General features: G+C 35.3%; 1 protein-coding gene across 1 annotated transcript in view; it reads right to left on the reverse strand.

The window, feature by feature from the left end:
* Positions 1 to 25,011, reverse strand: part of LOC149773219 (Y+L amino acid transporter 2-like) — a 58,830-nt gene that overhangs the window by 7,138 nt on the left and 26,681 nt on the right. The window contains exons 6-9 of the mRNA XM_089946594.1: positions 22,407 to 22,510; positions 16,171 to 16,267; positions 10,382 to 10,531; positions 3,955 to 4,132 (exon numbers count right to left, since the gene is read on the reverse strand). Of these exons, the coding sequence (XP_089802720.1) occupies positions 3,955 to 4,132; positions 10,382 to 10,531; positions 16,171 to 16,267; positions 22,407 to 22,510 (529 nt within the window). The remainder of the gene's footprint in view (positions 1 to 3,954; positions 4,133 to 10,381; positions 10,532 to 16,170; positions 16,268 to 22,406; positions 22,511 to 25,011) is intronic.

A 25,011-nucleotide genomic window follows, 5' to 3' on the forward strand; every position in this document is an offset into this window, starting at 1 on the left:
TTTAAATACCAGGTGCTTTTGCAACAAGTCATCTTAAATTTTGTTGGGTTTCTTTTATACCAAGTAATGCAGGCAAAACTGAAGGCAGATTAGCTTCATATCTATAAACTTGAAAGACATTCCTCCTGAAATGTTTTCAGTTATATTTGGTCTAATTATAATCAGCAGTTTATGTGTAGTTGTATAAAATTTATTTTTTTTATATTTTGTGACACCTGCGATAACTGATACATATATATCTTTGGTATAAATGTAAATTGGACTTTACATCAAGAGGCTTTCTTTTACATTTAGTCAAATTCTGGTAATCAGTTTGTGGAAAAAGTAAGTTCAAAGTTTTACTATTTTTAGCAATGGAGAGGAACTTAGATGAATGTGAACTAGCATCGTTTTTATACATTTGAAAGGGCTTCCTATCTGGATGCTTTTAAATTTAGATAAATCTAGTCATTTTTGACAAGTCATTTAAAAGTTTTTTAATAAGTTTTAGTAAGAAACTGTAGCAAAATTCCACAGCACTTTGGCATCATTTACATAAATTTAAGACTTTCATGCCATAATACTTTCAAATATGATCTAAGACTGTTATGTAATCTTTGAAAAGAAGTAATTTGAAAGTTTTACTATTTATAGTAATGTTAGTAGTATTTTTAAACGCTAATCAACATCATTTATACAAACTTGTAAGGCTTTCAAATTCTTTCTTTTCAAACTTGGCCAGACTCTGTTAGGCAGTTTTTAAAAAGTCACTGAGGCCAAAAAGAAAATATGTGTGATTCCTACTGCACTGGTTTTAAACTTAGGGTACAAGCTTATTTAGATACACAAATCAATTTTGGGATTTTTTTTGACCCTGGAGAAGAAAAAAGTGCTAGGGTCAGCAATGAAAAACAGGGATGGTCTACTGCCTGAAACACATATTTTTTTGTCTCATCAGATACAAAACTACCTCATTAATACATGTAGATACAAAACTACCTCATTAATACATGTAGATACAAAACTACCTCATTAATACATTGTAGATCTTGTACATTATCAGACTCTTCCAACTCCTTGATAATATCAGACTATGGCCTGGTCTTATAGTTTACATGACAAAGGCAGCACACTAGCAGCTGGGCTCAGCCAGTGTAGTTACGGTAGTATGCCTATTTGAGCATGGAATACTAAAGGTACAGGGCCCAAGGCAACCGCATTGCTTGCCTCGCATGCCTTACCCTAAAGCTGGTCCTACTGTCATCTGCAAAATAGTTTCTAGTGCACTGACAGTTAAGTCCAAGATTCTGCACATAAGTTTCGAGGAATTAGCTAGAGCTAACAGCTTACTTTTAAATGTAGGGATAGTCAGGAAAATTACAGGGTTGAATAAACCTTGCCCTTAATGCCTAAATGTCTGCCATTTCTGTTTTCCTTTCGATGTAACCAGTGCTCAGTTGAAACTGAAAATTTCATCTAAACTACCCTGTAGCTGTAGTATCATTATTCTGTTTGCAAAGTTTGAAGTAAACCTGTTTCTGATTGCAGTGTTGATGTTATTTGATGCACACAACTTCTCTCACAATCTGCAGTTGGTTAATGAATTTGCACGAGTAACTTTAATTTGTTAGGAAATAAATCCTTATGGTTGCTCTACAATTGCATCCTATTTACTGAGAAAGTTTAACTTGTTTCAATTTGATCACAGGTTCCCAGTGATACATTTGAAGTATTAACAATCTTAAGGTTATTAGTGACACATTCAGTGTCCCAATATGAATCAGAAATCCTGACAGAAGGATATTTAAAGTATTCCATTATCAAATTACAACATGACCTTGTGTTGAGCATGCCTGAATGTACTTCTGGGCAGAGCGGTTGGACATATATAAACGGTGGTAGGACAAATATAAAGACACTATTGTGACTGAGACCAAAACAGAAAACCTTACAGAAAACAAAACATGACCAGACTTCGTTCAGATTATTCACACATTGTAGATTTTACATGCAGAATTGTAGGTTTAATTGTGCACAATTCGCACACTAGCATGACAGGTAGCAGTGACATGTCATTAATACACAATGACCATGCTATCAATAGCATCGATGAAGAGCATATACCCTATTTACCAAGTTTGCTCAAAATTATATGTCTTAAGACCGATACAAAAAATCAGCCAATCAGATGCAAGATCACTTCATAAATTTGGAAAAGGCTCACTCAAAATATAAAACAAAAATTGTCCATCTTGATAATATTAGCTTATTTAGAAAGTTTCATTAAAACTGGGAGAGAAATACAAATACTTGGGTTAAAGAGAGTCAACAAACCAGATGGAAGATAACTGATCTGAAACAGTCACAAAAGTGTTGACAAGCTCTTACAATCAGATGAAAAATCACTTCATTAATATATCTGAATCTTGCTCACAATAATTCAAGATCATGAAAATGTAAGCCTATTTGTAAAGTTTGATTTCTGGAGTGCTACCAAACACAGCCAGTGGCGTACAAGGTCAACTCATTAACATTACTCATCTGATATCATGTAGTCTCTATGCCAAGTTAATCGAAATAAAGATCAGAAATACAGTCTCTAGAGTGGTAAAAATTAGAACCAGACACATGCAATATCACCTCATTACTATGCATGGATCCTGTACATTATTAGACTTATGTGAGGTTCTGATGCTATGAGACTATATATAAAGTTTTATATAAAAAAGCATAACAAATATTGCTTCTAAAGGGGTAAGACGTTCAGCCAAACAAATGCAAGTTCAACATATTAACAGGTGTAGATCTCACCCATTATTAAAAGTTGCATAATTAAGAAAGTATTCTAAGACTAATCAAAATCAGATCAGCAATCTGTCTGCTGATTAGTAACAAGTTCAGCAAATTAGCTGCAAAAACAAGTGATCAATAAGTGCAAATCTTGCGAGTCATAGTGTTTTATCAAGATCATGACGACATGCACCTATATTCCAAATATGAACAAAATCAGATCGAAAATAAAGTCTCTACAGTGCTAATAAGATCATTCAATTACATGCAAGATCATCTTAATTATATGGCTGGATCATGATCTTACTCCTAATCATCGAAGAATTTGATACTATAAGCTTATATTCTAAGTTTAATCAGAATGTAATTATTAACTTAGCAAATCTGATGCAGTATCACCACAGCTAGCTCCTAGCTTATCTGAGATTTTAAAGATAAAAGGCCATATTCAAAACGTGATCAAAATAAGAAATATTGCCTCCAGAGTGCTAATAAGCATTTGTTAATGGATGGACAAAAGATGGATGCAGGGCCTTATCATAAGTCCCCCTTGTCATTATGTCCAAATAAGCTACAAAAATATTAAAACTCTAGACAATGCTACAGACACATCTGTGAGACACGGGTTCAGTGGAATGCGGTATTAAGCTATGAATAGCATTGGGCTACCAAAACACATTTCTTAGCATCTTACTTTTCAAATTATATGCAATTTTTAATAATGTCACAAAGCTGAATGCAGTGACTGATGTAGTAACTATACAACGTTCAAAAGGTTTTATCTCGTAACTGTAACACTATTAATAGAATCTGAAAAAGCCATCACCGCAACTCTTATCACAGATAATTGTTGTTGTTGTTGCTTTGGGGTTTAATGCCATTTCTCAGCACAAGGTAGGCTATACATTGCAGCTATTAGAACTGGTGGAGGACGAAGCAATTAGGAAAACCCCAGAACCACCTACCCACAGAAAACTACTGGCAGCTTTCTCACATACCCACACCGACCAAGCCCAAGACTCATGCAGACAGAAATGAGATGGCAGCGACCCAGGGACCTGTCACAGTGAAAATGATACCTGTGTCTTACTATTCACATGCTCAACAAACTGTAAGAACCTTCTAACAATTCGCTGATGAAAGCAATATAATAAATCATGCAGAAAGTGAATGATCTCAGCTTACCCATTTTGTCCTGTACAAACTTTGGCTTGGACTTCCATTTAACCCCAATTAGGTAAAGAACAACTCCAATTGCCACAATTCCCAAGACCAAGAAACTTTCACGGGGCTTCTGAACAAAGGTCAGGATAATTATTACAAAGCTGACCATGCAAAGGAACATTGGCAGGACAATGGGAACCTATGGAAAAGAAAAGAACATCAAAACATTTTACATTACTATATGAGATATGCATAAAAAATTAAAAAGCAAATGCAGTGAATTTTTGTCTGCAGAGTAATGTGGTAAGGTATACAGTAATGAAATGTTTTACAACAGTGACAGCTCCTGAGCTTTTATTCCAGAAATGGTGAGTTTCACCAAGGTTCATTTCTTTATCTACAGGAGAGTTAGAGAAATTGTGGAAAAGAAAAACAATTGATTAGTGTACACAGCTTTAAAAATAAAACCTTGACAATGATACATGATATGCCAATAAACTGAAATAGGGAAGTATAATATGGTTAACCCAAGTTTACTTTGTGCACAGCAAAACATAAACAAAAATGCAAAACAAAGACAAGCCTTCTGATATGAACCTGTGACCTTAGCTTTAAATAAAGGATGTCCAAATGGTTAAAATCAAAGCATCTTATAGTGACTATATAGAAGTGTATAAAGTTTTAAATATTGCCCTTAAACATATTTTGATCTATGTTACAGAAGGTAACTAAACCTTAAAATATCAACTAGTGACCTTGACCTTGACCATGATGACAGGACCATTAATGTTGCATAAGGCACAGATAGTGATGATGTTTAAGCATACAAAATTTCATCTCTTAATCATAAATGGACAGTGGATAGGTAAGTGTGACAAAATTTAAGTATTTATAACCATGACCTTGAAGACATTACCCGCATAGCGTTACACCTCATAATAATGTATAAGCATACCAACATTCCTTCCTTGATATCAAACAGTTCTGAAGTCAAAGAGTGGAAAAGGAAGGGTGATGGAGCACTTAATACTGAACATCAACTTTAATCCTCAAAATAAGACCCCAATATGCTTCACAATACTTCTGGGGGCCGAGAGGTCTTAAGGGCTATCCTTTTCTGATCACTCATATATCTCCCATCTGTGTGACGGCATGTAAGAAAGCTTACTAGTAGCTTCCCGTGTGTATACATACACCAGTATTTCATCCATTAGCCTCCTGAAAGTCACAGAGCATAAAGGAAATTGTGATGGAAAGGCCGTGACCTAGACTGTTTGAAGGTGGACGTTTCATCTGGTAAGCTAAACACCCACTCAAAATTTCATGCCTAAATTACAAAGGACTTACAAATTATAACGCACAACAAAAAGTATCATAGAAAACATGAAATAATGCAATGTTACCTTCACCTGAAAGATACCACTCCCAATGTATTATGCAAAACACCTTTTAATGATAATAAGTATACTATGTTTCATTCTGTAATATGTGTGTGTATGTATGTGATTTGAATTTTTAACGTAGCTGTAACAATTTTTCAGTCATATCTCTACGATGTCTGCTGTGTGACAGTTTATAGTGATGTCTAGCACTGGAGCGTCATGCCGCGACATGTACCATGATGTCCCATCCAGTCATATTATCCTGACACCAGGCCGACCAGTCCTAAAACTACCCTCTTAATGTCTTTGGCATGACTCAGCCGGGGTTCGAACCCACGACCTCCCGCATCCGAGGCGGACGTTCTAGCCACTAGGCCACCGGAGCGGTCATTCTGTAATATCAATGGGTTTAAAAATATAGAGCCGATATTACAGAAAAATTAAAATGTTGAACATTGACTTCGACTTTGAAGATAAAAGCCCCAAAACTGGCACTTGACACACCATATCGTGAAGTTCAAGCATGCAAAGTTTCAACCCTAATCTCATATCGATCTTTAAAAGTGTGATGGCTGCATAAATGGACCAATCGATGGAGAGACAGACAGAGAGATGGACAAATGGACAGACAGAAATATGAATACCATGTCCCTTGCCTATTGCAAAAAGTGAGGTGAAAAATGTACTCATTAGACAGATATGTCAAGGTCAGTATTTTATAGTGTGAATTTGTTTATTTTGTGTTTCTGGGAAAACAAATTCAGCCTTTTCTGGGGTACAATTAATTTTAATTATGCAATACTCACATACTAATACTACATTGCCCTCCTGTTTTGGAGCTTCTAGTTCCTAATACAAGCTGACTATTTTCTCGTCCAATTAGTATTGAAGGGCCAGAATTGAAAAGATCATGATTCTGGTCAGACTCCTTATAACCATTATGCAGAATATTTAATAATAATAATAATAATAATAATAATAATAATAATAATAATAATAATAATAATAATAATAATGAGGGTAACTTAGTTATAATATAATAATCTCCCCAGAGCAATGAGGACAAAAAGGTTTGAACTTTGTGGATCGTTTATTGGGAAACCAAAGGAAGGTACAGAGAAGAGAGGGAGAATACTAAGTTTTTAGTACTTTAAGGACGATCCGAGCAGCTGTTTTGAATGTTTTGAAGTTTCTGTAGTAGATACTGAGATGAACCAGATAGAAGAGAATTACAAATGTGAAGTCCAGAGAGTGGTCTGGAATGCACAAGTGTTTTATAGGTAGCGTCAGAAGGAAAACTGTGAATGGAGTTGATGCGTCTCAACTGCAGATGTACAGCCTTACATATATTCTTGGCATGTTCGTGTAATGACAGAGTGCTATCGAAATTGAAACCTAGGTTTTTTACTGATTGTGTGAATTTAATGTTGGTGTTACTGATACTTATTGTTTGAAGTAAAGGATAGGAATGAGAAAGTCTTTGTGCGGTAATCACAATTGTCTCAGCTTTATCAACATTCCTCTGCACCTTGATATATGCTGTCCATGATTTCATATCAGAAACTCACCTCTCTCCTTCTTTTGCACTAACATAAACTTCAGTTGGGTGTTTAGATCTTATTTTTATTTTTGGTCAAATGGTGAGGCAGCGGATGATGATATATGACATTTAAGATAAGTAGAGTCTACAGAATGAAGAGAACAGGTCAAATAAAATAAGCCTCTGGAACACCAAAGCACCGATGAAGTGGTCTACAATATTTTCCAATTTATGGACATAATTCGTGTCCAATCCACTAAGTATTTCTGTATCGTGAATGTGAAAAAAAAGCTGTAGAAGGTGTAGTAATATATTATAATATATTGTGTCAAATACTGCAAGTAAGTCATGGACAGTGATTATTGTTATCTTTCCACTATCTAAAGCAGAGAAGTCATTAACAACATTTAGAATGGCAGATTTTTGTACTGTGGTGAGAACAATATCTAGACTGTAAATTGATACAAAGACTATTTAAATTTAGATGAGATACAATTTGGGACAAAGCTTCTTTTCCTAAGATTTAGGATATGAATAGGAGGTCCGAAACAGAGCAGTTGTGTTTAAAATCGTAAGGGTCAAGTATTGATTTCTTCAACAGTTGTTTTACAATGCCCTTTTCAAAAATGTAGGGAATTTACCGGGTATGACAGAAGTATTAATAACTTTGATTAGTGAAGGCAATATTGAATCTAAACATTCAAGCAGCAGTAATTTAGGAATGGAAACATGATTTTGTGGCACTCTTATCTATGACTGCTGCAGAGACAGGCTTAGTCCTACAACGTAAAACACATCACTCGACATTTTTGTTCTGGGACGTGATGGCACTAAAACAAAACAAAAACAACATGAGGTATGTCTTACTTTGTAGGACTAAGACAGTCTCAAATGCTGTTTAAAAAATCTCCTTTGGCATTCTATATCACGACTGTGTAGTGTTTATGAGTCGCCTGAAATAGTGTTCCAACATTGATCTCTAATGGTTTGCACTATGCCTCAGAGCGCTCTTGATAGTAACGACAATCCACCTGGTAATTGTTACCAGGTCCTCTCCCCAGATCGATAATCAAAACCAAGGCCTACTGACTAGTGCTTTCAGTTTGGGGTCCGGTCAAAGACAAGTCTGATGATGGATATCTGACTGACAAACCAGACTGATCCAGTCAAGATTGCTTCTCTTTCCTATCACGATAGTGCAATTTGCATATCTGTCACTAGACACTGACTTAGAGTCTGCGAGGACGCTACTCGCATGTAACTGGAAGGGACAAATCGCTCCAAGGCGTTTTCTCTCCCTTTCGAGTGATGAAGTCTCAGTCCCTCTCAGGCGATGATTGTATCATATCATGGATCCTTAACTTAAGGCAATCTGCAAATCTACAAACCACTGAACTATTTTCCCTGTTTTGAGACTCATTCCAGCAGGGGGTAATTAACTTGGACTGGGGACTATGAGTCCTGGAAATGGAAAGTACTGCAATGGTATTGAACTGCAGCTATTAAACTCTCAGTCTTTAAATGTGTGGCTTCTAACAATGATGAAACCCATCAAAATATGTATCCTTTGCCAATAGCAAATTCGCAATAATTAAAAAAAATTGTTCGAAATGTCAGGGCAAAAAAAAATCGATCATTAGTTGGCTTTAAGTTTTGATCTACTAAAGGCCTACAAATATTATCAAGCGATATTAAAAATTGTGATGTACGGGATAAGCATTAGTACGAACATGCAGGTAACTTAATATGCCCCTCCACAAAATATGCTTAGGAGAAACAAACCATAAACAGTCACAATATGGTGTCATTTCACCATATTGAGCAAATCACCCTCACTGTATGGTTAATGGGGGTACATTTCATTTGACCCAAGCTCGCCATATTAAGCACACATAAATGATATCATCAGTGATGACATGAACAGCGTTCCTCTATGAGAATGTGCATATCATAATTGAATAATATTGTATAACTACTCTCCCTTTGTCTAGGTTTGGAACTTTCCTATCCAGTGATTCATTCATCCTGTACGATCACACACATACACATGTACGATATGTTTCAGGGACTGATTTTACCCACAAACTTAGATGGCAATACACACCAGACAGACGAGGCGGTTGGTAGGTTCTAAGAAAATGATGCAGGTTTTAGCAGTCATTTATCATCATTAGACATTTGCTTAGAAGTTATTTTTTATTTAATACAAATTTAAAAAAAAAACAGAGTGTGTGCAGTTATAAAAGCATGTACATAAAATGTATCGGGCAGGTTTCACATTAAAGGGCTAGTGGTGTGATGATACTTTGGCCAACCGCATAATAAAATAACAAATTATTCCATAGTTTATTGTACGTGCATGAAAAACGCAATAAAAAACAAATTCTCCTCTTTGATGACTATACTCCAGGAATACAGAAGACAAAGTCTACAATTGTATTCCCCACCAACTTTACAATATGTTTTAGCAAATTATCAACTTTCAAGTGATATAGTGAGAGTTTGATGTTTTTCTTCCCTTGTTGTACCATTCATTATATATGTGGCTATTTTTGTCACTTTATGATGTGGGCATGATACCGCGATAGAAATACGTTATTTATCGCTCAATATATATCACATTCCAAAACGTCTCCGCTTTACAAATAATAGATGGTGCCACACCAAGTCATTTTATGTGTTTGGAAGCACATGCTTATAAAAATTGTAAAGATCATACCGATGCGATAAAACAAATGGAAGTTACCTCAAAACATGATTCAAATTCATTTCATATGTTCCATCAAATTTTGTTGCATGTATTGGTTATACTACGTATAGGGTTATTTCAGGATAATCCTGAACTTTGTATATGTGGGATTTAGAGAATGAATGCAAATAGAAAGACCAGGCGTAGCAACCAGCGAATAAAAAAACCACTTGATGGATTTTGTTCATGTCTATACAAAATATAACACTTGAGCTATTCGTACATGTAATGAATGGTTGGCACTTCTGTATCAGATTAAAGGTTTAAAAAAACAAGCATTGTTCACTATGTTTTGCTTTGCTTTTGCGCACCTACTCTATTTGTATTTTGAAGGACATGGTGACTATAATGAGCTGAAACGCTGTGCAGTTATTATGTCAAGTATGGTAGATGCCATTGACATGAAAAAAAATGAAGACATTATTTACGTTATTACGTACCATTAAACTGGTAAATGACATGGCAAAATTTAAGTACTCAAACAATTGTCTATGTTGATTTTTCACATATTACGATTTTTGTAGGCAAATTGTGAATTTATCCAAGGTATTTCGGACCCTGTGCCACAAAATATCAAACCTTAGAAAAATAAATATATGCGATGATAGGATACAATAAAACATTTCACCTGAACCCGTCAAGGATAGAAATGGAAACCTTGCAAACAGAAAACTGGTTTTTAAACCAGTCTTCTATACAATTCATGCTTCAATGTTTTACATTTTCATATATGGTCTTTCTATTTTCTTTTAACAAATCCCGACGTTAGTATTATACCTTGATGAGTCTGTGTAGATTTGGCTCCTTAAATCTCAGATATACTTGAGCAGCAAACACCATGAGCAGAACAGTGGCTAGACCAAACCCATCCAGTTCAATCAGGTAGAAGATATCACTGTATGTTTGGAAAATCAAAGACAATGCCATCTGGAAAAAAGAATTACATATGTAGTTTCATATGTAATAGATAATTATCCATTATAAGTTTCATCTCTAAACTAATTTCAACACATACTAACAGAATCCGCTTGGAAAGTACTAGGGCAGTCCAAAACAAAGGTGAGGATTTATACATTAGAATCAGGTTTTCTCAAGGCTAGATGTTGTTATCTAGTGTCCGCAAGTAGACTCATCTACAGATTTATTCATTATAACCAATCTGAGTCTCACATAGAACAGACAAGGAGGTTTGTCGATAGTCTGTGCATTTTGACAATCAGACTTGAATCAAATGCTGAAGGCTTAAGGATTTATAGACACACACTAACGTAAAAGCACTGTCACCACCTATAGTTGCAAAGCAGCAACGTTTGCATCTTTAAATCTCTTAGTTAATTGTATAGCCTGTACCAAATTGGTGTAAATGAACATGCACGTGGCTCTCAGTGACGCGGCAACTACCTGTTCCAAAAAACAAATATTTACAAATCTTTGCTTCAATTGACTGAATGATTTTTATGTCCGCCCATAAAGTCTGCATCTACAATTTTCATATATATTGTGACACCTCATGGATAGAAACAGAACTTGCTTACAGTACGCATAATATAGCACGTATACAGATCAGGTTTATTTAATTAGTATGCCAAAAAAAACGTTCTATAAACAAAAGTACTGAACTTTAAGAAAACAACATGTTAGTTAACAGAACCTTTCATTAGAAAAATTTTGTTTTAAAGAAGTTTCAAGTCTGTAAGCTACTGCATATTCACGGAGTCAGACGCTAAAAACACATCGCATATACATGTCCATGAGGTACATGTGTCCAGTTCCAATATAGAAACTATCAGGTAGGTTCAATAAAAACATGTTTTATAAGCTGAATCATGTCATATTAAAGGACATGCAGCAAACAGAACAGTTGCAATTTGAGCAAGTAAGTTATAATAGCTGTCAGCCGTAAAGTCTAGTGAGTAAATGAAGGGAAACGTCAAGTTTATAATTATTTTGAACATATGACATTGCTTTGGTTTTTGTAAAGCACGCGCACATTTAGAATTTTGTAAACGATGCAACCTTAATGGTCTCTAACATTTTATACAATAACAAGATGTCCTAATGTAATCATCACAAACAAGTGTCCAGCATAAACCCATGGTCAACCGTCAACCAATTATATGATGTATCCCCATCATTTCTGACTTTAAACAGTAAGTTAAACACAGTAGTTTAACAAGAATTATGTCGTTAGATCACTGCTTCATGGACCTCTAGTTTATGGTCCTAGGATCTGTTTTTGGATGTGCTCTGTAATAGATTTGTATGGATGGGATGGGAGTGGACGGATGTCGCCATGACTCTTTCTGTCTTGGAACCTTCGGTACTGAATGTTACTCGAGTCTTTAATATATCTAGTTTTTGTTAAAACAATATATTTTGTCTCTTTCATAATACTTGCGCAACATACTAACGGTGTTGAACAATCTCTAACTCCAGCTCCAACTCTTCCGCTTGTTATAAAAATATAATCACATATTCTAACTTGTTCTATCAATAAAGCTACTTTTAAATAAAAGTTATATACTTGTCGAGACGGCAGTCAGTTTATGGTCGTTTCCCCTTTGATATAGATATTGGTACCAAATCCCTACTAGCACAGAGGAGCACGCTCGTCCTGGTATACAAATCCAGGGAAAACTCGGGAGAATGTACCCCGGTTAGAATCTATTTAATCATTATTGAAGAAATGTTTTTACACCAGATATTGGTTTCTTCTTGAAATATTTTACCACATCAAAATGTGTCAGAAGAGAAAAAGATACATTTCCTTCTCACAGCTTTTGCACTGGCGATATTGTCTTAAAATATGCAAAGCCTCAAGGCTTGTAAAGTACAAGCTAAAGTTAGCGCCGGTCATGGAATCGATACAGATTTCATGTGGCTTGAATATGTTGATCAGTTATTCTTGAATGCGATGCTGGTGGTTACTGCCCTAATTTCGTGATTCGATTTACATCAGAAATGCATCTGGTCACATGCAGGTTAAGTGAACATCCATGCAGAATGATATATATCAAATGCTGAAATATCTTCCTTTCCTTCTCTGAGTGGAAAGAACAGATTAAATCTACTATTCATTGTTCTTCAGGTACCCCATTTTAATAGGATCTTGCACAAGCCTTTAGGAAAGCTGATTCAAAAGTTGTAATAATAAAATACTGATTTCCGATCAGCTAAAGTATTTTCTTAAGAACAAAAGGAGGAACCATCATCAGAAACATCCACCACTCAAGGAAAAATTGCTGATAGTTTAAGTCCATCAATAAGGAGTGAATTTCGCTTATTTTGCAAGCTGTGGCTTGTGTGACTATTGGGATGAATGAAATGTTCGTCACAAAGACTATATACAGTATTTCAAAAGGTGCCAGGTTTCATCAGGCACAGAGATGGCCATTGGCAACTTTGAGATCAATCCTACGGATCATATCTCAAATATATGTGAATAGTTGCCGTTTGGACCACTTTGGCTATTTGTTTATGTCTGATCGAAATATTTTTTTTTCATTGGTAACATCCATGTCATTATAGAGCTAATCCACGTACAAAACTAGCTGGGGAGGTAATGATTGACTTGGGGGAGTTACAAAGAAAATACACACTTTACCGTACATTACTGCACCAACTTACATCCGAGTAATACTTTTGACTGCAGAAATAGCCACAGTTGTTCTGAATCGAAGAAGGCATAATGTTCCTGGCAATTTCAACTGCTAGGTTCAGGAGGTCGTTGATCGATGATCTTACGCACTTGAGGGTAGCAATAAGTCTAATATGGGCTCCAGCTCAATTTCTTTCTATAAGACCAGCTTGAAAACCACTCTAACTCAGTCAGAGAACCTTGACTTCAGAGGATTTCAGATCTGGGACTTATGAGAAGTAAGCTGGGAGCGTAGATTTCTAAATCATTACAAAGAGGTCAATCCCAGTGTTGACTAATTCTTCAAAAACGACTAAGAGATGAATGGACCAGTCCATATCAATCACTGAGTCTGTCCGAACAACAAGATCACTTTTTACTGAGCCTGATTGTGCCGAAGGTGAAATTACAATTACACCACCTGATTTGGTGTTGCTTACAAGGAATTGAGATGTAACAGGCGAAAAGTATTCGCGAAGGAACATATTTTATTAGACAATATCTAGTTTCTTCTTTAAATACGTTACCTAATCAATACACCTTAGGATAATAGGTCAGATGTGAACGAAGGTACATCCCCTTACCACAGAGATGCTATATCCGGTCCCTAAAGTATGTGAGATATTTTTTAGATAACCCAACTAGAGGGAAGACTCTATCTGCTATGGAGCGGCTTCAGAGAGGTAACATTTTCTATCTCCTGCAAATACAGCTGAAGTTGTGAAGCCCAGACTTTTGAAGCTGTGGAATGACCTAGAAAGGCGACTTTTTGAGCCACAACTGTATATTCCACCAGATCGAGTTAAACCCATTAGGATGAAAGATCTCTGAGATAAAAATGGAGAATGTGGACTCAGATCGCCATCCCACGGAATTGATAATATCAGTACTAGAACAGTTCTTTCAAAGACAATGATTCGGCCAACTGATCTAATAACCTTGTCAGCTAACATGAACAAGAAACGTCATTTGAGTTGGCGTTATTTATCGATATGCAGAGCGAATAACCCACTTAATTCAGGGCGAACGATTATGTGAGGTTATGTCGTCCTATCATAGTTTGAGTTAAAAATAAGCATGACCTCCCTCGCCGCAACGGTTCGGTCTTTTTTAAATACGACTTCAAGGCTCGTACCGGATCTCATATGTTGCCAAGAGTGAAAGCGTCCAGAGTATACAATTATTTTAGTACAAAGGTCTGGTTACCCATAGACGGAAGCCTACAGTTTGTGATTACAGAGAGAACTGCATGTTAGAACTGCATGTAATTCGGGTACAATGATAGGACATGTATTTGGCTGATACAGCTTGCCGTCGATAAGGAAGTTTGTCTTGCATGAAAGGTGAACCAAAGATAACCTTGAAAGCAGTTCAAATGGTGTTTTGTGCAAACAAGGTTAGGACCCATGATAGGCACAGACCAACGTATTTTGATAATTTATAGTCAAAGTTGGAAAGGAGATATGATTAGTCAATGGTTTGTCCGGTACCCTCATTTATGATGAAGAAATGTTTCAGCGATCGTGGAGCGGTAACCTTTTATTGTGTCTGGTTACTAACGTTTTCTCGTCGAAGCACCAGAGTAGGAAGTTAGCTATTTCAAGCATATGTTTTTGTAGTGGTATTGGTTCATGTGTGTACAAATTTCCGTTTGCCTTCATAAGCTTTCAGAGTGGGGTCTCTTCTTGTTTTAGCGATTATATATATGACTGGTTGAGAGAAACGTTTGTTTCTGAGGGTCTTTTTAATATGATCCTGACGTGCCGGTTCAATATATATGGGTTGGGTGTGAAACAACTGTCATTGTGACTGTTTGAATGGATAAGGGAAATTCTCTACTTTCCGTAGAATGTCCAATGTGAGATTGATGAGGTAGTTGATCCACGATTCCTCCCATCTGAGTAGTGCAATGAGGATGAGGTGACACTCCGATTCTCTTGCTTTTGTATCATCTTTGGAATCAGAGGTGTTGGAGGGTAGGTCCAGGCCGCTACAGTCCATTGATAGCGCATGAGCTGCCCAAGCTTTGGGATCTAGGACTCGTGTCACGAAATTTGGAGACTGGTATTCCACTTTGTTGCCAACAGGTCCACCATAAATCTCGGTCTAATCGGGTGCAAGTCTGTGTGAAACCACTTCGCCTGTATCAGTTCATTGTCCCCAGACAACGAATATGCTATTACGTTTACAAGTCCAAATATCTGACTAACTTGGACGTGGATTTGTTGTTGGAGGCAACCACATCAGAAACTCCCACACCAACATGCAAAGGCTTGGGACCTTCGTTCCGGCCTGCCTTTTGAGATAAGTCATCACCGTAGAGTTTCTATTTCAAAACCACTACCACCAGTGAAATGCTTTCAAAATGACTTTCATCTCGAAGATATTGATGCGCGCATGCAGGTCCTAGGGAGACCACACCGCACTGGCTTCCCAAAAATACGATAGTATATATGACCCACATACCCCACACCTTCTGTCTTGATTTCGTACAGACTTGAATTCATCATCGAAAGCGGCAGCTGGTGCATCAACATTTTGAACCAATATTATGAATTTGACATACAATAGGAAATCATATAGTTTGTTGTTTTTGTGATTCAAATACAATTTTATTATTATTATGGTTAAACTATTTTTAATAATGTATTACTTTGCTACTATATATATATATATATATATATATATATATATATATATATATATATATATATATATATATATATATATGCACTTACATATTCACAAGTGTGTGCGTGCAGTTGTGGTAGAATTATGTTTCTTTCCATGTGTCTTTGTATTTATGAATTTAAAGTCTAAACCTATTCTTAAATCCAGTCATTCTCAAATACATGAATGATATCTGAAACCAATAGGAATACCTTATCATTGTTTTATCAGACATTATATTTCCACTTTAGTTACTCACAATAACTAGAAGGGAAGGCATAGGTGTAAATCTTTTGACGTTGATCATTGATATGACACTGGGAAGCTGTCCATTTTTGGCACCAACATAGAACAATCTGAAACAAGAAAGAAGTACCTGTTCACTATTATAATATTAAATATAGCTTATTTTTCTAATTGAATTTCAAAACTGAGAACCAATTAAAATGTTAATTGAATCCAATATCGGAACAATAGTATTTTTATAAATAACTTCTGCTTTAAAATAAGCTATATTATTTATAGCATTTTTATGGTATCAGTAAGAATGATTTATCGGATTTCAAGCAGGAAATGAATACGTGCTTGTGTTCCTACTCAACCTGACCCATACCCATGAATGTATAATGTTGCTAGTGAAACAAAATGGATGCAAAATGATTGCGAACCAAGTACAGAATGAATGAAAATGAAATACAGAATTAATGCAAACAACACGATGCATGCATGCATCTTGACGGAAATGCAAGGTGGGTACAAATCCAAAATACATTATGCAAAATGATAATGCAGGCTGCTGTCAAATGTCTTTTCATAAGCCGGGATCTGATTCTTTGCACTAACAGAACAAATTTCACAACTTACAAGAGATGACATTTTATTAAAATAAACCACATCGATGTGATGTAATCATCCCCAGTAGCTGTATCGAAACATGTTGTATTTGAACAAACTGAAATACCCAAGAAAAGTATGCTGATAAATATTTCCTGCTAATTTTGTTATTGTAAATTAAATGATATCTTTTGAATTTCATACATCTTGTATTTTCTTAAAGCCCACGTTTAATGACTTCTGGTAAAACCCATATCTTGACATGACACTCCATTCAGCAGAAGCAGCGATAATGTGATTTTCAAGCTGGGTATTGGAAGACAGACCAAACCCGTAATCTCTATGTCCTGTAAAGATACAAGCCGAGGAAGCTTACAAACGAGAATCCAAACATGAAATAAATATTGCCATTCTTAATGTTGGCAACATTGTAAACGTATATAGAAAAATCTCTTGCAAATGATAGTTTTCAAGAAAGTAATCTGCAATAAAACAAAGTGTGAATAAAATTAAGTTTTAAGTTTTAAACACAGACAATTTGACTCCATAACTTGGTTATAAAGAGAAACTTTGTACCTTATCTACTTCATATGCTTGACAGGCAAGACAATACAGTTAAAGTGAGTAATAACTTAACTACACATAATTAACTGTAAAATATATTACAGACCAAATAGCAATACAAAATATCAAATATATGTTATTCTGATTAAACTAAATAGCAAATACAAACTGTACACTAGACTCAGACAATGGGTAATAGATATAACTTGATCAATCATGACAGAAAAAGATGGAAGACTCACAAGATTTATCTTCATCGAAACAGAAATTGTGGATAAAATGGCATGAAAATACTTGCATGTCAACATATCTAAGATATTTACAAAACAGGAAATTGTATAGTATTGTTTCTCCAAAGATATATTTTACCTCATCAAATTAACATCAGGTATAGGTTTTGCTATTATTAGAAAAAATCTTCCCAGAAAGAGGAAAACTTTAATCCATAAATATATTATACATACATTGACAACAACCTCTATGGGAAGAATTCTTTCAATGCATCACCAGCAAGGATAACACTATAGGGGATACTGTTAGTTGGATACTTGTATACATTATGTTGTTCACTTTAAGCTCGAGTGAAACATCAATGAGGATGCTTGCATTTATGATGAGGTATGTGATATCTTTAAAGTAATGTGAGTAATTACTCTTAAAGAAACATTATTTGCTATCAAATTTCCTTTCTTCGTCTAATGTGTTATCCAGTTACATTAACCTTAAGATAATATGTTATATAAGAACATGCATGAGCATCAAATCACTACCACAATTACTGTTCGAGAGAACCATTGCTGGATAAATCGTTTACCCTGATGAAAAGTCAACACATCAAAGTGACATGCAAACCAGCACACATTTTGAGCGAATCAAGCAAAATCTACAAATCCACTCATGTTCATGACGTAGCTGTGTTGCTGAAAATGGTGTCTAGTGACAACCTAGACTGCATACACAGGACCCACTAGATCAAACTCCCTTCTCGGCAGTGCTCGACATCGACAACAAGAGTTTGAGAAAGATAGCTGCCCATACCAGCCAACCTCTTCAGTCATATCTCGGATTAAAACAGTATGTTAAAACAGGAGGCTCACAGAGATCACTCTGATCTTGTGTTGAAATCTTCGTGAAGCATACCTGGGCTTGTAAATGAGAATGCCGATTGGATGACAATCTTGAGCCAAAGCACCATTACTTGGAGTGTTATATCATGAATATTCACCTTTACTGGAAGAAAGAGACTTTGCCAGACCCCACGATTGCTTTGTGTGCATGTTAAGTGGCGCCTGAGGGATTGTGTCTCAAAGAGCTCCCTCTTTCCACATATTGCTCAAGAACAGCGAGCGATTAACACCTTCTGTTTGAATATGGATAGCCACATGTTTCTTGGCTATGAAGAAGGGATACATCATTATCAGAACAAACCATCCAATCAGAACTGTTTAATGGCATATGAGGACAATAATGCATATATGATACCAATTAAAATTAAAGTGAGTAACCTAAAGCTAAACGCGAAATATTGCATGGTAAAATATATTGGTAAGAATTTATAACATTTTCAAAATGTACATCAAATCAGCTAACAATGGAATTTGTTATATCAGCTGCATTCCCTCGAAACGACTAATATTTCTTGAGTGGTATATGATCATAAAGTTCCTTAATCGAATTCACATAAAGACGTCTTGTCTCACAGGGTGAAAGTCAATACACATACAAGAATGTGTTCCCATAGTGTTCCCAGAGGAGCTTTTGTTCAATGAATTTTCAAGGAGATTCCAAGGACTTCCACATGTTTGCCAGAAGTATATTTTTATTATATAAATTGAACTTTCTCCGTATGTTCCTTTCCTTTTTACGAAAACAATGAGTGCAAAAACAGAAGAAAAAAACTATATAATTAACTAACCTACTACTAGAGCGAAGGTACCCTGACAAACTACCTGTGTCATGTGTAATTGGATCCATCTAATATTTCATTTTATTTTTATATTCATTATATTTGAAATATGCATAAATAGAAAACATTATGAAGATAAACGATATATATCATGTTCAGTTTTAACAGCATAATTTTAGGAAGTGTTTCAACAAACTCTAGGCATCTTCATAGACGACGCCAGCTTTGATTAATTTAGAGGATTCTTCAAGGTGACCCCTCAAATTCAACGATTTTTAAAAGTTGTATGAACCATGGTTCCATCGTGACACTGGTTGGGTAATTATTTCACATGTTTTAAAAAGTATGAAACAATTGCTGATTTGTATAGTATTTTATGTCACTTTAAGTAATCTACCTTTCAGAAACTAGTGCTTGCAGTTTTGGTCTCTTTTTCTGCCCTTTCAATACCAACAATATGAACCTGACTAGGCAGCCAAACATATATTAGAATTATTTCGGATTGCGTAAGAACGGTATGTTCCTGTAAGATCGGGGATGTCACCAGGTTGTAAAGTTCCACATTCTACAAAGTTATGTGTGCAAAAGGAATATCTAATGATGAAATATTTTAACAGATTTCAGACTTAAAAGATTTGATTTTTGTTGTTCTGCAGCAAAAATGGAATCTTTTACAGTAACCGACTCGAGAAAGTGCCATGACGAGTTGCACAGAAGCAGCAACTTTGTCTCTGTCTTTTGAATATTCTGTGTAATACAGGGACGTATGACTACCATAGCTGCCTCTGATCAGATTTAATTTGCTCTGAAAAGGAGAGGATTTAATGAGGATATTTCAAACTGACAAAGATCAATATTACTTTGGGGGGGGAGTTGATAAACGAGCTGGAAATTCTGAAACAATTCTGCAGTACATCTAACATCACTGACCTTTGCTTCTTTAAGGGAGGACGAATTCGTATACTAAATGGTGGAAGGACATTTGGCTTATGCTGCTCAGCGATAGTTTCATATACATAAGCATACCTCTCAGAACGGGTGCGGCCTACTTTACTCCGAAAATTATATCTTTTAAAAATGCGGATATAACGTTAGGCAGTCGATTGAAGTTGAAAAAGATGGCTAATACATGTTCATTCTTTATGAGAGCTTCTCTAATAAATGTTTTGTAAGTATGACAAGATGGCATATTGAACTTCTCTGTTATATAAATTTACATTGAATGTCTACTAGTAGTTTGATGAATTCAAGATGCCAAAAGCGTCTATCATTTTCCATTTACCATGTTCTTGCAGATATGTCCTTTAGTGATATTAGGCAATAGTTGGATGGGCTCGTATGTTCTTTCCCATGTTTAGGTACTGGCATCGTTTGGTGGCTGGAGTAATGGTTGGTCTGCTTGGGTCTATGTTATATGACGCATTCAAAGGGAATGGTTGGCTGGCTTGTTGGCTATTCAAAAACTGGGATGGTGATGGAAAGAAAACAGCTGATGAGAGAAGCCATCAAAGTCAGATTCAGACCACATGTACCTGGCATTACTGCCACTCTGGTCCTGCTCAGGCATATTCGTTGACAATGCTAGGGCATGCTGGTGGATATGTCTACTGGAAAGCCAAAATGCAATCTTTCCCAACATATCCAAGTGTGAATTTGATGGACATGATAATAGGTTGGATGATAAATCTCCCAAGATCAACAACTTGTCTGTGTTTCCTGAATAAAAATGATCTGAGATTCAAGCAGGCATAGAAGGTGTAACATGGGACAAAACTACTGCGCTCAGATATTCTGCTTTCAACTTACCCAATGTGATGGTCAGCAATAGTTAAGTTCTAGGGGTTGAGGAAGAGGCCAGAGAGGCATCCGCCACTATCCTTATTGGATGTAGGCTCAGATAGTCACAGTCTGTACATTTAGACTTTATCCTAGGCCATTCAGACTTTTATGCAAGATGGTGAAACACGTCCCCTCTTTCCATTCTATAATAGACACTGCATGGTAATGATGAAGTACATTACTAATGCACGTAAGGTCATTTTGTTCGTGTTTCAAGATACCTTGAACTTTTGCACTTTGCAAATTTTTGACAATGAAAGAAATGGCTATTCAATGAGAAATGAACAATACAGTCATCACTTTACTGTAAAACATGTGATCTTTATCCCAAGATCAAAAGGCTGGAAAAGGATGTCACATAATTAATTGTCCTAAATTCATAATGATTTATGCAAAGTATCAACAAAATCCAACAAAAGGTATAGGAAATATAATCTAATAAAAACCAGTAACCAGTACCTTAAACCTTGAACTATCAGACCAAAGGGACGAGAATCAGGAATACATGTTACAGAAGCAGTTGTTTCAGTGTCCTAACGACTCGTTTCAGGATGAAACAAATCCATTAATGGGTTTTGGAAATATAAGAAATTGAAAGTTTTAACTAACACCGTGACGCAAATTTTCTACAACTGTGATATTTACCAAAGGAACAAGGAGCATGAGAGCATCTTGTAGAATGAATTGTATTTGCTTCATTATGATTCATGCGAAATGTGATGAGAATCTTTGCAAATTGTTTGTTTTAACCAAAACCTTAAGTGTTTATGCGACCACCATCATATGAAATTTGAATTCGTCTTGCTTCCCTATAACTTGGGCCTGACAATAAAGAACAAAATTGAAATGTGTACAAATAACGGCAGATTAATATGCCCAACAGTATCTACAATATTGTATGTAACTACAAGATCAGAGGCAAAGTCCACAGACATCTGCATGCATGCAAAGTTGGCATACCAACTTTACAATCAGGTGGAAAGAAATAAAGATGAACTGAAGAATAATGAGTCTACATGATGCAATGCTGATTGTATAGATCTAAACATGAAAATGAAATACATCGAATATACGTGTGGTGATTTAGATTAGGGGAGGCAATTATTTTGGTATCCTGGAAGAATTTCTTCCCACATACACCATTTTTTATTTCTTTAACATATTCTGATAAGAAAGATGAAAGTCGTCATTTTTCTGGATTTGAGAGGTAGCTGAGTGTATTTCCTTATATAACATACTAAGTAATATATTCAACGTCGAATTTTGAGAACATATTTACCGACAGAATTCGGTATGGTGTCCATACATATTGCTATAAAATGCATCTCAATTTTTATTTAGCCAAAATATACCTAGAGAAGCCAAGGGCAGTTCCATTCAAAGTTCCACAGACAGAGATGGCAATCAGTATTGGCATGAACCACCTCACCACCCCCATGGTACTGTCGGCAAATGTCTGAAAGCACAACATCAGATATCAATCATCACGGGACGTATACTATATAGTCAAATCTCGTTGACCTCCACGCTGTGTCACCAACAGTTTTGTCTACACAAGCAAGCTGATTATTACATCCTATAGTAATTAACGTTAATTATATTAAGTGTTTGCCTTATTCGACCTTTTCCTATGTGACAATTTAAGCATGATTGATGAGACTGGACTGTAGTTGCAAATCATTTTCAATTAGGGCAATATTAAATACTACCATATTTACCCTAATATTTTTTCTCCAATTATATTTTCAATGCAACCGGGGGGGTGCGATACAGTTGTAGTAAGCAAAATATTTTCACATAATTTTCGGACACATTAAATTAAGATCAGCTGCATGAAAATAAAACAAAACAAAAAGTTCATTTAGTGCAGTGCCTGTAACTGAAAAATGAACACGAAATAAATTATGCTGACCCTCAATATTTGCCATTTTAAAATTATCGACCAATTTTACACCACTATATTGTAGAAAAAATTCTTATTTATTACGGTTTGTATTGTATGGTTATCTTCGACATGTAAACGTGGATTGATTGGCATGATAAAATATAATTTCTATCAGATATGTTGAGAAGTTCTATTCTGAAATTCTTTCCTTGGAGTAAACTCACAACATTCGTTAAAAGGACAGGATACATTTATATTGTGGCTATATATGAACTTTTAATCCCAATACTGTCCAAATGTTAAAAATAGTTTGAATTAACAGTATGTAATATGTTTCGTACTCATAAACCCCACACAGCTGAGTCCCTATCTAAATCGTTAAATGTATTTTGAATAAATATATTACATCAACAATAACTCTTGATTAAAAAGATTACAAAATTTAATTACCATTTACAGTCACATGGAATTTATATGGTAGTGATCGATACTCAATGCTATTAATACAGAAATAAAACTAGAGGAAGCAATATTTATTGGATTTTTTTTACATGAAGGCTTCACTGGTCATTGAAAGTCCATACTCATTCTAATGAATCACCTGAAGCAATTTAATCTTATAAAAAAAAGTGAGATTATTATGTAATATATTTATGTCCATTGAAACGTTCCCTGTTATTCTGATGTATGGTAGGTATTTTCATTGTTACGAAACAGTAGCATGTACATAGAAAGTATTAAAATAAAGATATATAGGCCTCAAATACTTTTCATTGTATTTATAACGCAAATCGAAATCATTGATTAACTACAGCATTAAAAGAGCAATCAAACTTATTCAACTTTTTTTATTTTGGTATGTCAAAACACACAGGTTAAAGTTGGTACATACATTTTGGGTTTTTTTTAATAGCATTTTATGTATTATATGTGTATGAAACCAATTTTGCGAGTAAACGTTTATTTATGTAATATTTACCCATTCGTCATACACTAACCCTTTGACCTTGTTTTAGCAAATAAATGCTAAAATATCATCTTTTTACAGAAATAGACTTCTAGCAAGAGTGGTCTCCCTCTTTATTGTGGGAATGGTGCCAATAATATCATTTGTCAGTTCTCATTAGTACAGAAGGACACTCTCTTCCAGGGATAAAATTGTAAGAGGGATCAAAGAGGGACTGCGAATACTATGATCAGGAAATTATTTATGAAGTGACAAATTTTGCTCAATCTCCCCCCCCCCCCCCGCTTTTCTTCAAAGAGACTACTCTGTCATAGTACGTGAGGATAAAAGGTATAAGTTGGAGTGAGTAACATCACATTACACCAGAGGTCGCCCTTTATACGATTCTGAATCTGGTTTGTACCATAACTATATAATTTGTATACTTACAACAAATATAAAGTCTTAGAATTAAAGGACAATAACTACGGCTTCAACATTTGAAATTCAACTTTATATAAAAAGGTCAAAGAAACCGTAAAATAATAAATTAGTGAACCACAAACCTATTGATCTTGTTCCCAGCTGTATCAATGATGACAACGAGAAGAGATATTCAACAATGTAAATTATCTAAAATACCAACATCACTCATTTCAGCTTCTGAGTTTCAAACATATGGTCAAGGAAATTTTATTTTTAAATTTAAGAAACAAGTTTAAGTTCATGAACTTTCAATTTGTCAATTATTGGTTCTGATGAATCAAATTCGCTTATTAAATCTCGGGACAAAACAGAGAAACATATGCAACACAAAGGAAGATGTATCTCAGAGAACGCAGATGTATATGGCTCAAATTAATAAGAATAACATCTTGTTACAATGTTGTTGAGATTACATCAGCACAGGGGCACAATCATGAAAGTCTATGTTTTTTTTACACTATCAATTCTGGCAAATATTTAAGTAGAAAATAAAGTGAAAAAAAACAAAACAGTATTATTTTAAAATTTCTTATTATTATAACAAATCTTATCCATGTATTACAGAGAGACTAATTCTTCATTTTCCCAAAAGAATATGCATAAATAATCACCTTTAAGTTCAATGCAACTATAATGTCTT

Source organism: Sinohyriopsis cumingii, unplaced genomic scaffold, assembly GCF_028554795.1.
Source record: "Sinohyriopsis cumingii isolate HCF-2022 unplaced genomic scaffold, ASM2855479v2 utg000810l, whole genome shotgun sequence".
Classification (NCBI taxonomy): Eukaryota; Metazoa; Mollusca; class Bivalvia; order Unionida; family Unionidae; genus Sinohyriopsis; species Sinohyriopsis cumingii.